Here is a 17,124-nt window from a genome sequence, read left to right as displayed (position 1 = left end):
CTGCTTGCCTATTATACCTAAGTTCCAAAGTAGAGAGCTAGAGGGGGTTTAGCAATCAAGAATACAGCGAAATAGCGTGGTACAGGCAAAAAATCCTTGATCGTGTAGTCTGAAGGGGGTTTGTGGATCAGCGTTGGGAAGTTGATGGGGGGCTATGAAATCATAATGTTTGGCTTTAATGGGGGGACTGTGGATCATGATTGTTATATAGGGGAGTATTAGTAGTTCTTGGAGTATCTAAAAGGTCCTGTGGGTGTTATTCTGGGGGTTGGCAGTAGGTTTGGACCAAATTTCTGAATATTATGTGGGTTTTGAATCACGAATGATATACCCGACCGTTCTGGGTGTATGTATGTATGTATGTATGTGTGTGTATGTATGTATGTATGTATGTGTGTGTGTATGTATAAAAAAAAAAATAAAAACAGAAATATAATTCTATTTTTTATTGTTTTAAAATGTATGTATGTATATCAGTATACTAGTTTTCTTAGAATCATACACTTTAGGTACGAAAAGAATTGTTTTATTGATGAAAAGTAGGCTGTTGTATATACTACTAATAATAATATTTAGTTGTGATTAAATATTTACTATACAAGTACATATTTGCTTTAAAATGTCCAGACCAATAATTTTGTATAAATTATTGTTAAGAATTTACCTGGTATTAAACAAAACCAATAATATAATTTAGTTGTGATTAAATATTTACTAAATATCCAAATACGTACCTGCTTTAACAAAAATGTTATTAAGAATTTTTACTTGAAACCGAAGAGAAACAAGTCCATTAATTTATTATTCATTAAATATTGCAAAAATAAATATTTGCATTATTTGATTAGATCAATAATTTTTGAATAAATTATTATTAAGAATATTAACCTTTAAGAGTATTAACAAAGAAAGTCATTATAAATTGACTTGTTTATTGGGGAAACAAGTCCATAAACAAATGTTGAAAAAGATGACATTTTAATCTGCATAATATTATAAGAACATTATGTCGATAAATTTTTAAATATTTAATTATATTGTATAATAATTCTAAGTCATTCGTATGCAAATCACATTCATATTAACATCCTTAACTGTATATAAATAGGTACACAAATAAAAAAAAATCATTTTATTTTGTCTTTAAACCACAAAAGAAAAGAACAACCAATCTGGTAAGTAAAATCATTTTTTATATATTATGTAATTACTATAATTTACACTGATAAACAAAATTTGCATTTAGAAATTTGTAGGTATTTTATTACTGTTTTATGTTCTCATGTTTTGTTGCAAATTACTGTCTTATTTCTAAAACAAAGAAATAAAAGAAAAAAATAGTATTTTTAGTCCGAAATAAATAAAAAACATAAAGTTCTATTTAATTTTAATAAAATATACATTTTATATAAAATAAATAAACAAATATTGCCAAAATGAATACTGCTACAGCTCTACTTGGGATTCAACTTTTTCTAATTTATTTCGCACATCGACCTTGTTTTATTTCCAATTGTTGTGACTTTTCCCGCATTCTCCTCCATAAATTAAATATAATTCCTGCAATCATTATTGTTAGGCAAACTGCGATATAATACAAGATCAAACTAGTACACTGCTGATTTGTCCCAGATTCGCAATTTATGATTTTGGTCCACAAAGTCTCAACTATTCTTCCATGTTGCTTTAAAAATTTAAGTTTAAAGTTTATACTATCTTGCGGTATTGTTGCGTTCAGAGTTAGTGAAATATTTGGAACGTATATAGTCATTTTTGTCCAGTTAGAGCAGGTTTCATAATGATTTCCGTGGTCAAAACAGATCCAGACTTCTTGAGTATTAAACGGGTGAGAAAGAAATAGCGTATTGTTTATGACTGCAGTTGAAAGTATATATTGTACATCCAACATTTTCCATATCACTAAAAAAATTATCTATTTTCTTCTATTTATATAGAGAGTTGAGTGTAAAAATTATGCTTGAATGGATCAAAATGATTAATACATTTAGAAAAATGCACTTATAGTCCATTTTATTTTTTTCACGTTTCTCGATTGTTTTGCTGTCACTAGTTTCCGTTTTGTTATTTTTATTGTTTTTTTCACCACGTTTTTTTTGATTTATTTTGTTGTCACTAGTTTCCGTTCTGTTGTTTTTATGGAAAAGATTGTGTATATTCGATGCAAACGTACAATTAGGACTGAATTTTATATGTTCCTTATAAATGTCATCATTTGTCATCCATCTATAAATTTCTACATTACAATGAAAACATTTTACAATATCTTGTAGTTGTAAAAAATAAAAGCCATATGCAGCCAACTCAATGGCCGATATCAGTCCTTTCCAGTTTTTAAACGTCGATAATCTATAATAGAAATTAGTTAAACTAGTTGTGTTAAAATCATTGTGATAAAAGCCAGCTATATCGTAACCTCTTTCTTTATCACACATCGTGAATACTAATAAAATTTATAAAAAATATTTGCCTTTATATGATACAGAAAGGGTGGGGAAATAAATAAAACATGTTATTGTTTTTTTTTTCAACAATTTATTGCATAACAAACGTATCGAACAAATAATATACATTAGTTAAAGCACACATACATAAATTGTTGGTATGTCCCATACATTTCGGCAAAGACATTTGGAGACTAGGAGTTTCTTCCAATTCATATACTTTATCTTTCAAGTAGGTCCTAATGTATTCAGCTTTTTCTTTTCCTTTAACCATTACGACTGAAGCGTTTTTTGTGTGAAAATGTAAAATATTGGAAAACTGAAACATTGGTGTGAAACCATTTTCCCATTGTAAAAAATGGTAGTTGCTCGATAACCAATTGGCTTTTCGGAAATCCTCCAAGTCTAATAGTTTTTTTGCAAAAGGAGGTCGAAAAATATAATGGGCTGCTTGTTTTCCATCGTATATGGCCAATTCCTTAGGAAAAAACTTTTTCTTACCTATTGTAAAGCCCTGAACGTCCACGACTACTCGCATATTTGAAGTTGTCGTAACTGACGTATAGTTGTTTTGTAATTGAGATATATTTGTAGGTCTTGTTTAAGAATTTTCAATTTTTGGAGATGCTGCTTACGCAATCGTTCTTTAAAAGAGACTAATTTAACAAAATTAAAATAACAGAGACGATGTCGTAAATTTGGGAATAACTTATTATTATTTGTGTATGAATTCATTAAAAAAATTTCAATCAGAAAAGAAAAAGGAAAAATGTATGTATGTTTGTTTGTAAAGTCTGTATGTCTGTTAGTGACTTTCGAAAAATAAAAAAAAAAGTTTATACTTGTCTCTAAAAGTCTGTTAGTGACTTTCGATAATTGAGAAAAATGATTATACTTGTCTTACAATCTTTGTTAGCGGGTTGTAATAAAATTCTTTCTCATGTAAAATGAGACAGTACGCTGAGATATTAGTACCTATTGGCTTAGTAGTTTCAAATTCAATTCTCAGAGTAACAGATCCACTTTGAAGAACTTCAGGCTGACGAGAGCAATCGATATGTACTATGGGTGCTTTTTCCTTAAATTCTTGTGGAGTTAATAATGGTTGATTACTTGTTAGATGATAATAAGATTCTTGAAAATTTGCAAACATTTCATATAAAGTAGCAAAGCGGTTACTGTCAAAATCTAGCTCCAGATCATTGTACGGATATCTGTTAGAATTTAGAAAAACACGAATATTTCTCAGGTTACAATGATCAAATTGACTCAGGTCCTTTAACAAATTTCCTTTTCTTCCGTCTTGTAATGCAATAATAACATGCCTCGGGCTTTCTAATTTAGTAGATGTTTTGACAGGCCACGTATGTCTCGTGGAATTTGGTAAAGCAGGGTATTCGATTAGCTCCCAGCTTCTAAATTTAATGGGTAGCTCATTATTACTATTGAGGATTTTATTTAATATAATCTGTTGAGAAATCGAAGGAGTAACGTGAGGAACATGCCATGATAGCTTTAACAGCTTTATCTTTGGATGTTCTGTCTCATCTGTTGATAATACTGCGTCTATGTCATCTTTATCTCGAATCAGTACCAATTCTTGTCTCATTCCCATAATAATTTTTGTAAAATCTTCAAATATTCCCAACCAAAGTCTGAGCGGAATAAATAAATTAAAATTTCCTTTGTCATCAGTTAGAATGCGGTCTTTTTCATTTGGACACCACCCTGCGTTAATTAAAAGTTTAGATGTATTATCGTTTAATGACAAATAATTTTTAATAGTAGAAACTAAGCCCAGATTTCGTACGGAATCTACATTTACCCCGTTTAATTCATATCGAATTTCTCGAAACAAGTAGGCAATAGCGTTATTAATAAATTTGAATTTTGTTGGAACCTGATTTTTGTCGGTCAGTAATTGACCTTCAATGTAAATATAGCTATTACTGGGCGCAGTAAGGGCGTCAAAATCTGTTATTATTATTCTGACCTCATCATTGTAGTTAGGAGATGCTGAATTGTACGGTTGATAACTATGAAATTGGCAGTTTTCGATTGATGTATCACTAAAGGGCTCATCGGTAACACTTAATAAATCCATTATTAAATAAGAACGTGAAAACCAAGCGCTTTCAAAAAGTTACGATTGCGTACGGTTAGCAGTTTGGGCCGCGCTGTCGAAGAACTGTAATGTTTTTTGTTGCGTTGTCGTCTTTTATAGTTTTGTAAATGTTTCGGAAAAGCAGCAGTTTTGTAAAAATGCAATACCATATTTGCTATTGAATTTTCCGCAAATGTAGACGTACGGTAATTGTTTCACCTCGAAAATTGATCAATTCACCTGTTTGATCCAAAACTCGGACAGTTATGTTGTTAATAGTTTTAACACTAACGGGAAAATACAATATAGTAACAGGTTGTTCAACTATTTTATAGCCACTCGGAACGGTCGGAAAGAACTCGTGAATAATATGAACAGGATCGGAATTTAAAAAGGAACCAGTGGCTATATTGCAATCCAAGAGAATTGTGTTTACTTTCAAGATATTAACTGGAACTGAAGATGTATGTTCTTTGTTAGGTTCAAGTTTTATTTTTGGAAATCCCAGTAAAGATCCTATTGAATTATCTACACTAAAATCAATCCAATCGTTACTTTTCAAGGAAATTAGTGAAGTTATGGGATCTCCAGTAATATGAATTATTGTTTCATTACCTTCAATAAACTTATTTTTAATTATTTTTATAAGGTCGTTCATTTCGTAAGCTCCTGTGGGAATTTTATATTTAAATTTATTCTCGGCACCCCAAACGAGCATGTTATTAGTTTTGTCTACATTAGGGATAGTATTAAATGTTTCAAAATTTGATAATCCTATTTCATATTCCGAATTTTCCTCTAAATATATGGGTGGATTAAATTGTGCACTTAAAATTGAAGATGCACCGCTTAACGTAAATGTACACGACATTTCACAATAAAGGTTGATGATAAAATGAAACTTTTTAATAGTACTGATTATATAAGAATTTCAGACAATACTGTCCGCAGTGGTAAGAGTTAAAGGGTTGTACTGATTCATAATTATATTTGATGTTTACCCTACCGTTACTTTGAAAATATTTAACAAGCTCTATAGGAGGAGCTAAGTTACCATAGCTGTCAAAGTACGTAATTAAATCTTTATTTTTCGTATAAGCGGTCCAATGTGTACCTTTTCCAGATTGTTTGTCAAGGTTAATAATAGCTGATTCATATTCATTTATTTTTTTCGGCAATGAATCACGCATATATATTCCACAAAAATTAGGAATTTCAAGCTTTTTTACATATTTGAGAAGATCAACATTGGTCATAATTTTGTCAGGTAACCTTACCGGGAGTTTTTTAAAAAAGGTTTTAGGTAAAAACTCTTACCTCCCTTTGATCGTTTCTTTGTTACTACTTTCTTCATTCCGTAGCCCTTATATGGCTTTAAGTAATACCCGGAGCCTGTCTTTTGATTTTGTTCCATTGCCATATTGTGCCTACGTTGTTCTTCAAGTTGTTCACGGCTTGCCTTGATATCATTTGCATTTTTTACGATGCCCGCAACTCCCCCACCCAAACCAGCGAGTGCTCCCAATATTGGTAAGAGTAGTGGAAGAAATCCACCTTTTTTTGGTGCACGAATAACTCGTTTTTTAGGTCTTTTTTTGAGACCCATTCCAAGTTTGCGTTTGCCTTTCATTACGTTAGTTACGAAATAAGCAGCGACCTTTTCCCCTAACTTAGCGTCCCTGGACTTTACCCTTTCCCACGCTTTATGTTCCAAAATTTGATCAGCTCTGTGACGATCACCAATGTCTTTGTTTAAGGAGTAGGCTATATCGTGTTCCTTGCACGCTTCGTCCAAAGGATTAATCCCAGGATCTCTTCGTGCGAGTCGTTCTTTTAATTTGGTTCCAGCTAAAATAACAACAAAGTTAGAAATCGTTTTAATCTAAATAGATAAAAAGTAATACTAACGTCCGCAATAAGAATAGCCGCCTGGAATATGAAGTTCAAAAGGTAGCTTGTTAATCAAGCTATTTATCAGACCTTTTCCTGTGCGTTTTCGTGAAGCTCTGACAGTTTTCATGAGTATGTGATTCTTTATATATACTCGCACACCTTTTATACCTTCATTGTAAGTCATGAAGATCGAACGACAAAAAGTATCCCTGCCCGTACCTAACTATGATTTAGGAACTATACCTACTGTAGGAAAACATGGTCCCATCTTTGGAGGAGATTCGAAAAGAGCACTTATTGTAGGTCCGAGTGGGTCGGGAAAAACTAACGTGCTATTAGCATTACTGGAGCATCCTAACGGATTAAAATTTGAAAATGTCTACCTGTATTCCAAATCATTACAACAAGCAAAATATCAGTATCTACGATCAGTACTTGAACCATTGCTAGAAATTGGATATCAAGAGTACAGCAACGCTCAAGATATACCACATCCGGAAAATATTAAAAACAACTCAGTTATTATATTTGACGACGTCGCTTCTTGTGATCAAAACATTATACGTAGTTATTTTAGTTTTGGTCGGCATAAACATACAGATTGTTTTTATCTTTGTCAGACATACTCGGTAATTCCAAAACAGCTAATTCGCGATAACGCCAATCTTTTAATAATTTTTCCACAAGATACTACCAATTTAAAACACATATATTTAGAACACGCCAATATCAATATGACTTGGCAACAGTTTAAAGATATGACATCTTCATGTTGGGATAAAAAATTTGGATTTCTTGTAATCGATAAAGATTGTGATGTTTCTTGCGGTAGATATAGAAAAGGGTTTGATTGCTATATAAAGCCCTAACAGTATTTTAAAGTTTATTACATCATGAACGATCAACTGGGAAAACAACTCGTAAAATCACGTCGAGCCATTAAGCGTAAATTTAGACTTTTAAAAAGTGGTGACGACAAATCGCAAGTGGAATTGGAAAAATCCTACGCACCCCTTACTAAACCTATCCAGGAATTAGTAACAGCATTGGGCGACAAATCAATAAAAAATCCATTTATTAAACCAGAAGATATATCTAAAAAACAATATCTTAACTTATCTGATAAAATAAGTCCTATTAAAAAAAGTCCTTCGACTTTCGGACAATTGTCATTTGTATCACCTCCAGAATATAATAGCACTCAACTAGAACCCACTCAGTTTATCGGAAACGAAACAACATACGAAACAAGAAATGAAAGTGGAGAGTTACCAGATAGAACTCGAGAGGATCAATTTATAGACGATACTCTATCTCAATTTTATCAAACAATCAACAACCCAAATGTTCTTCGTGAATATTTCGAACAATTTACATCTCCACTTCCTCGAGAGTTTATCGAGGGACTTGTGCGGGATACTTCCAACAAGTACGATCATATATTAGGAATTTTTCATAATCCCATTGAGGATAAATTTTATATTGGAGATTCAGACGTTGAGTTTCATGGAGCTAATTTAAAGATAAAAAAAGTTAATTATCGAGGTACTGTCGGACTTTATGAGTTGCTATTTTTGAAGAATCCCGTTTCGTATACAAAACAAGATCTTACTAATTATATAGATATTATAAAGCGAACGAATGCATATAGAAGAGAAAATAAGGAGGACCTACCAGTTCGCAAATTTTCCAGTGATATAAAAGACAAATGGCTTTTTATCGTTAAACCACAATTACATGTTTATACACGTCCTAGATCTGGTTCCATTCCATCTTCCCTTATAACTGGTGTACTTACTCGAAAAATGGCGACCAAAAAAGGAGGAAAAATGACACTAATGTCTTATGATACAAATCCCATTGAATATAAATATTTTGATGATTATAATGAACTTGTTGATAGGTTAAGATTACTAATAGCTTCTCAAAATGCCGGAAATACTGGTCATAATAACGAGATGGTTTCTATTCTAGAAGAACTACGTGAAGGTGGAATTATTACATAAATATGCGGTTTTCGATCAATATTTTTTTATTAACACAATGCCTCTTAACAAGTTCAACCAACATTACCTTACGTCTACAAGTTGTACTTCTGACAACGAAACTGTTTCGGCTTCTCCGTCTGTTTCTTCTTCTTCTCTTTTTTACATTTGCACACCAAGTGATTTTTATAGTACCTGTATCATTACCATTCGAGGTATTAAAAATTCCCTTGTTGATAAAGCTCATTTTGTGTTAGATAATAACACTATTACTTACACGTTTAGGGTAAGTGGCACTATCACAAATATTAGCTTGTTTCCAGAATCGTACAAACTTATTTATAAAAATAAAAATAAAAATATAGTTCAAGAACTTGATATACGCAAAAAGTATGATGTAAATGAAGGCGATAGTCTCCAATTTTTGCTTCCTAATCAATTTTTGCCACCCAATTCTGGCTTTCACTCAGATAAAATATTTTTGGAACTTGTACTTCTTTGTCCATTACAGAAAATTGAATAAGCGTATAAATATCTCAAACTAATTGTTTGATTTACAGTTTTATTATGCCGCTCAACAAGTTTAATCAACACTACCTTAATTCAAGCAATTGCACTTTTTCTGAAAATGATATTGTATCTTCATCAGATACTCCTCGCTTTAATTCAGCATTTTATATTTGCGAGACTTTTGATTATCACGTTAAACATTTGATTCGTATAAGAGGAGAAAAGAAACCAAGTTTGAATAAGGAGCATTATATACTAGATAACGGACTTTCATCTTTTACATTTCCTTTAAATGGCAAAATTGAAAGTCTTACTATTTATTCAGCTGACGGAGATGTATTGCTAAATAATAAAGCTTATAAATTTAGTCAGTTGACTGGAATGTCAATTGAAAAAGGGGATATATTAGCGTTCAAGATAAGCAATCCATCCACCATTTGCATTGAACTGTTGTTACAGTGTCCACTAATAAAAAATGTCTAAAGCTGAAATAGTTGCCGAATTGCATAAGCCTGCTAGGATAAATTATAAGCGACGACGGGTTATTGTTAAAGGTCTCCATGATCTTTTACAGGCTGATTTGGCGATTATGACTTCCTATGCTAAAATCAATAAAGGATACAACTATATTCTAGTTGTTGTTAATGCTTTTAGCAAGTACATGTGGGCGATACCGATTAAAAAGAAAACAGGTTTAGAAATCAGTAGCGGCATGAAGAAAATTTTGCAACAATTGGACACAATTCCAAAAAATTTACAAACTGACAATGGAACGGAATTTTACAATTTACATTTTAAACGGTTAACTGAACACTATCATATCAATCATTACAGCTCTTTTTCAAATTTAAAAGCAAGTATTGCAGAACGTGCTATTAGGACGCTTAAATCGATGTTATGGAAACAATTTAGTCTACAAGGATCGTACAAGTGGATAGACGTACTTCCCCAACTGGTTAAAAAATACAATTCTACTCGCCATTCTACCACAGGTGCAATACCCAATCAAGTAACCGAAAAAAATGCAAAATATATTACTGCTTATAATCACATGAAGACTGTTGATCCCCGAAAGCCAAAATTTCGTAAGGGTGACTTTGTTCGAATAAGTAGATACCGCCACGCATTTGCCAAAGGATACCAGCCCTTGTGGACAAACGAAATATTTACTATTCGAGACGTTCAACATACGAATCCTACCACTTATTTACTCAAAGATGCTGCTGGCGAAGAAATTAATGGAAGTTTCTATACCGAAGAGCTTCAGAAAACCAGACATCCTGATGTCTACTTAATTGAACGTATTTTACGTCGTAAAGGTTCAAAAGTCTTTGTAAAATGGTTAGGAATGTCCAACTCAAACAATTCCTGGATCGATAAAAAGAACATAATAATATAATACCTAATGAAATGTAATTTTTCTTTTTTTTTTTTAAATAAAACTTCAAATTTACAAATAATTTTTTATTTTAATAAAACTTTATATAAATAAAACAGTTTTACTATTGTACATGTTTACGTAATAATAATATGGGATTAAGAATTTTTTCTACATCTTCAATTCGTTTTTTGAATCGATTTCTGTCTACAGCTAAAATTTCCCAATAAGGTTTACGCGCTGATTTATATGCAAATTGCCACGTAAACATGTTATAAACTACGTTTGCTTCTTCATTGATTCTTACAAATTTTTTATGTCGTCATAACTGCAATCCTGGTTCCTGAACAAGTTCTGGATGAATGTAAATGAGTTCCATCAGCCAACTATACAATAAAGGATTTACGTATTTAATAGATTTTATAATTTCTAATGATTCTTGAATAGGATCACTGGCCGAAACTGCTCCCATTTGTACCAGTTTTATATTATTAGCTAATTCTTGCCTTTTTGTTGTTTCTAACAAATGATTAATTAGTGGTAGAATTCTCCAAAGTGTGGAAACGGAATTGGCTCCAAGGAGTACTTGGGACTGACCAGTTGTAATTTTCACTGCTGAAGCATATCGCAACTGTTGAAATTCCAAAAAAAATGGACCAGCATCGATAGAATCTGGGATGTAAATGGACGATAAAAAGTCATCAATGGTTGACTTGTAAGATAGCAAGTGATTCCAGGTTTCTTCAGTTAACACCACAGTATTACTGTGACCCTTTATTCCAGATATCATGATACATGGAGCAAAATTCAACTGGTGGGATAAGCACACTGCGACATACTTTGATTTAGTCGGGTTTAGATAAAAGCGTCGTTCTCCAATAAATATATCGGTATTTGGAAATCTGGAGTTACACATTTTGATATGCTATTGTTTACGTTTCTACTTCTAATTCAGCGATAAACTAATGCAATATTTGCTTTCCTGTCCTTTTATTTGGTAAAGTGAGAGAGAAGGGGGAAATATTGAGTATTGAATAACTTAAAAAAAAAACAATAAATCGTTATAATACTTTATTATTGTTTACAAATATGGATCACAAATACCTTTTTTGATTTTAATTTTTTAAAACCAATAAAACTACTTGTTACATTTATCTACTTAATACATTCTTTTTGATTTACATAATAATTCAAAAGAATATTGTTTAATAAGTTTTTAATTCTAGTGAAATGGTTAGTAATCATATTAATCAAAGTTTTCTTTTATTCTGTATAAATGGTTAGTAACATTATTAATGTAAAAAGGACAAGCATGGTAATTTTTTTTTTGTTGTTGTTGTTTTACGTTCAAAAGATTTTCTAAATATAAATCATAATGTACAATTGCAATAAATGAGTGTAGTAGGAAAAAATAAAACATCATGAAAATCATTTTGACAAAAATAAGTTGAGAAGAAAAAAAGATTTTTTAAGGAAGACTCGCTGTATAGGTCATCCCACTTAACAAACTTGTATTCACATTTAATATCTGAAAATCTTAAATTTCTTTCAAAGTCTCTCGCGCATTCTTGACATAAATTTAAATTGTATTTTTTAATATATACATATTCAAATTTTATAATATAACATAAACAAGTCTTACATTGATAACTTTCAAATTCTTTCATATACATATTTACTTCGGGTAAGGCATCCTCATCAAGTAATTTTTGAAATTTATATGATGGATATTTTTTACAAATTTTTTTATTTAATACCTGAGGTAGACCGGACGTGTACATAAAATCGCAAAGGCTGTTGATATTTTTGCATATTGTTCTAACACATTGTTTTTGTAAACTCATCATCATCATTATCTGAAAGAAAATTGTTACTGCATTATACTATAGTGACCTCAGGGAAGAGTGTCAAAAGAATTTTCAAGCAAGTATCTTTTATTATCAAAAGGATTCAATGCAACTTTTTTTTCTTCAATACTAAAAACAGTGTGAAGTATAGATCGAATATAACGATGTGTTGCGCACTTGCTTACACTATTTTCTAAGCAATACAAATAGTCTTCAAATGTTATTTTTTTGGCTACAACGTTTTTTTTAATACCTTTTGCTTTTTTAAATGAAATTTCTTTGCTATTTTCATTAGGAATTTCTTTAAATAACTTGTATGTATATTGTTTTGATCGCAATCCCACAAAAGCTGAAACTATTTTTCCTAATGTTTCATCTTTCATTATTCCAAGAATTTTTTTATTAACTAGGGGGATATTATAAACATTATCTGGTTTGTAACCGCTTGTGTCAAATTTTGAAAGATTAGCTTTAATAATTTGTTCATAAGCATCGTAGCAAGTTATTTCATATAATAAACTGTCAGTATCAGTATATAACAATTTGCATTGTTGAATTGAATTTTGTTTTAACATAAAATCATAATGAAAATCATAAAGACATGTTTTAGATAATTCCAAAATTGCCATTCCTATATAGATTGGTTTGTCAAAAACAATACTAGATTTTCTTAGTTCAATTGCCATTAAATTATCATCAAATAAAACTCTACTATGAAATAATGGACTAGCAATTAAATTCTTCGCTCCATGCCTCCCTTCATACTTTCGAACCAAACGCAGGTCCCTTCTTCCTCGTACTCCCTCTATCGTTTTTCCGTAATTAGCATTGACCATTAGTTTAAAATTTTCACATTCAAAGTCGTTTTTTGCTTCAGCTCGAAGATTAGCGTTCAGCTGTATGTAGGGTGCCAGCCAATTTGATTGGCTAAATGATAAAACTCTATGTATTTTTGTAAGCACTAGACCATGTTTTAAAGCCTGCTTTAAGTTTTCATAGTGAATTATATATTTTTCTTTATTGTGTAACGTCGTCAACAATTTTTTTAATTTAGTATTTTGTGGTGCTAATTTTTCAGGGCAAAATGGTAAATCTTTATGCAAATCGTGTAGTTTAACGGGATAGCTTAAATCAACTTCTAGTATATATCCAGTTGAAGAATCACTTGGTACAGATGTTACGTCAAGTTTTTCAGGTTCTTCAATCCAATGAAAATTTCCGTAAGGTAAATACTGACTTTGTGCCCAACCGTATAAGTTGTTTACATCAAAATATAATATATATTTTGATTCTTGAGAAGGATCATATTCATTCATATATTTATTGTTAGCTTCAGAAAACCTATTACTACATTGACTAACTCCTCCACGAATAGAGCTTTCAAAAAACAACAACATATCTACATCGTGTAGAGTTTCCAATTGACATTTTGTATATTTTAACATACAATCCCAAGTGTAACCAGGTAGTGTAAAATAATGTGCAGGATCTAAATTATACGTTCGATTACACATTTTTCGAAAATTTTCAAAACAATCTGCCAATAGTATTATATCAGTTTTTAAATAGAGATCACTATAAGATCCCAAGTCCGTTATATTAAAATTTTTCCAAACTTTTTGAGCGTGAGCATAATCTTCCTCGCTAATTTCCTCATCATTTAATTTGTTATAAAAATGTAATTTGCTAGGTAACTGGGTTTCATTAAGTCGTTCTACATTGTCTATATAATCGTAACAAAAAATTCCTTTTCGTGTTAACAATTCAAAGTTATCTGAAGAAACGTTCTTAAATTCCGCTTTTAAATTTTCCAGTTGTTCTTTATTTAAAAATGATACCATTTTCTCTAAGGAAAATCCCATAAATCGAAAGGAATCTAAGAATCGAAATTTTATCTTGGTTTTCTGATGGAAAACGGTAAAACTAATATATTTTTCTTTGTTTAACGGAATCACTTTTATAGGATATAATTTTGCTAAATCTCTAATTAATAGGTGCGAGTCGTATCCCATTAAATTATGAATTAAAATTGGGATTACAAACGAGTTTTTGTAATTAAGGTTACAGTTTTGGTGAGCATAACCTCTAAAATCACCTGTAAGATGTGAATGATCTCTAACAATTATATCCGTTGAAGAAAAATCCTTTTCACAAATATGACAACTTTTTGTTGTTACATTTTTCAAATCTACTTTTACATTTAATGGTTCAACAAATTTTAGCTTGGATGAAATAACCGTTGCAATTTTATCTAGCTCATTAGCAAACCAAGTCATACAGTCAAGTCCACGAAAAGAATTGTAATATGTAAAAGAATTATCATGGAAACATTTCAAATAGTAACCTGCAGAAAATGGTACATGTTGTTGGTAACGTTGTCTATTTTCTAACGTTTCTAATTCTCTTAGAGGTTTTAATATTGATTCAAAATCTGCATATAAGATAAACGGAACTATTTCTTTGTTAACAAAATTTTTAAACTTTATAATTTTGTTTTTACTAAACATGACTCTACAATCATTGCTTTTTTCACACATTGTTACATGTTCATTTAACTTTTCTTGAGAATAAAAATAATTTAAACATCTGTCACATATATATTTTTTCACCTTTTTCTTTGATATTTCTTTATTAACTAAACGTGATAAATTTTTAATCCAACAATAATGGTAGTTAATCTTGTATTTTTCGTTATTGTCATCTTCTTTATCAACATTATCATTATCTTCTTCTTCTTCTTCACTACCGTCAGTTGAAGTTATATTTTCATCTTTTGGAAGGTAAATGTCTTGAACTAACAGAAGATTAACATGTCTAGGTTTCTTGTTTTGTGTTACTCTTAGAACTACAGTTACAAAAGATCCGTTTCTATTCATTTCCAATCCAAATACGTTTACCGAAATATCATTCATTTTTTCAAATTTTGATATTTGCCATATAGGCATAGGCAACTCCAAAGAATTCGTATTTAATACTGTAGTATAAAATGGATAAGAGGAGGTACGATTTAAGTTAAAGTTATTCACTGGTTGATATAATGCACTTACGATGCTCCAATAAAAACAGGCATTATCGTTGTTTTTTACATTAATACAGGCTTTTCTATTTAAAATTTCTGTAGGAAGAGGAATAAACGAAGACGGTCCTTTACCTATTTCATATTTGTTTACATTAATTTCAAGAGATATTATATTACTAAGACTGTAACCACTATCTTTTTCTTGAAAATTTTCTAGTTTGTTTAAAAGAGGTTCCTCAATATAATTGGTAAACCAATCCTTCAAGTCAGTACTCCTATCGATTACTTCAGTGCGTGTATGAAAATATTTAAGTGATGTCACTTCTTCGTCCTGTTTTTTTAAAATAAATTCGGCACAAAATGTTGAGTTGACTTTAGTAGAATTTAAATTTATTACAAATTGTATCATTTTTTGCTTAAAAATAAGAAAAGCATCTTCGAAGAATTTTTTTACATCTTTATGAATTAAATTAATAATTATTCCTGTATGTATGCGACCTTGAAAAATTGATGCTAAATTTTCCCACTTTACTCCTAAAGTCGATTTAGTATCATTTTCTTTATTTTTGCTTTGTAACATTGTTTTTAATATAGTTCGTATTCTCTTCATTTGTGCAATATTGTTTAATACTTTTTTTCGTATACTGACAGATATAACTAATTTTTTAATGAGTTTGTTACAAACTGTTATATTGTTTGTTATAATTTTAATCCATTTTTCAGCCTTTCCGTTATGCCACGTATCTTTTAAAATTTTAAAAGCCTCATCTACACTTTTTAACATGTTATCACTTGTTCTAGCGATTTGTTCCATCGACATATTAGCAATAATTATTATAATGATTATAGAAAAAACAACAACAAAAAAAAATAAAATTTGCTTACCTTACAATTTTTTAAATTCAAAATTAGGTGAGGGTTTAAAGTTGGTAGAAGTTGCCGGTTTCAGTCCCTTAAAGGAAATTCCGTAGTTACCGCTACTTAATTCTAATAAATGAGGTTGTATGTGTTCTGTTGTATATTTCGGGAGAAATATTACGTTTTCTTGGAGTTCTATCAACACCGTTTGACCAAATCGAGTTTGCACTATTTTGCAATTTACGATTTTAAACGTTTCTCCTTGTGGAAGATCTTGTAGTCTAATAGTTGCTTTTCTGCTTACTGAGCAGCTGGCATTGATTGCTAAAAGATCCATATTCTATAATTAAAAATAATTTACTAGACTACAATTTAACTAACACTAAATAGTATTAATATTATTAATAAAAGAATTGTAGAAAAAGATCTAAAATGTTTGCACTACTTGTATAAGAATTATACTAAAGACTTATATCTGTAATAAATCAGATTTCAAAAATGACACAAAACAATAGAAAATAAAAATTTATGTAACGTTGGAAATCTTAAAGAATCAGAGATGTAACATAAAGTAAAAAAATCAAACAACACTGATATAAATTTTTCAGTAAATACAAATGCGAAACATTATTGAAAAAAATACGAAACAACAAAAAAAAAAATAACATACTAGATAAAGTAAAAATGTTTATCCATTAATAAATATACTAATACATAAAATATATGTATAAACTAATTGCACTTACTGTAAATTGAAGTATTCAAAACCACTCGTTACAATTTGTTGAATGATGATAAAACACGTTGGGACTTTGTATATATTTATACTACTTCTCTTAACACATTTTTTTTTTGTTTCAGAAATGGAAGGTAACTATGTCACTACACAATAAACAACAACTTCAGAGGTGTACAATAATTTTTTATTTTACTCATTTTAGCAGCAATAAAATCATTCCTAAGCCGATCTTTACCAAGCCATTTAAGGAGCCGCCCCATAGGAGTCCTGTTTGGACAAGAAGAGGCGGCTCCAATATCTGCCCAATATGTTGGGAGAATTTTAAACTA

General features: G+C 30.5%; 1 protein-coding gene across 1 annotated transcript; it reads right to left on the bottom strand.

Moving 5' to 3' along the window:
* Positions 1-3,351: 3,351 nt before the first annotated feature.
* LOC140448909 (uncharacterized) lies at positions 3,352-4,566 on the bottom strand. The gene has a single exon (XM_072542039.1). It carries the CDS (start codon positions 4,564-4,566, stop codon positions 3,352-3,354), a length of 1,215 nt encoding a protein of 404 aa, XP_072398140.1.
* Positions 4,567-17,124: the final 12,558 nt, after the last annotated feature.

Source organism: Diabrotica undecimpunctata, chromosome 8 (assembly GCF_040954645.1).
Source record: "Diabrotica undecimpunctata isolate CICGRU chromosome 8, icDiaUnde3, whole genome shotgun sequence".
Taxonomy (NCBI): Eukaryota; Metazoa; Arthropoda; class Insecta; order Coleoptera; family Chrysomelidae; genus Diabrotica; species Diabrotica undecimpunctata.
The sequence above is the reverse complement of the archived record's forward strand: the minus strand, read 5'-3'. Positions and strand labels throughout refer to the sequence as shown.

Coding starts and splice junctions, on each gene's coding strand:
- LOC140448909 (XM_072542039.1), bottom strand. CDS start 4,566: ATGGATTTATTAAGTGTTACCGATGAGCCCTTTAGTGATACATCAATC.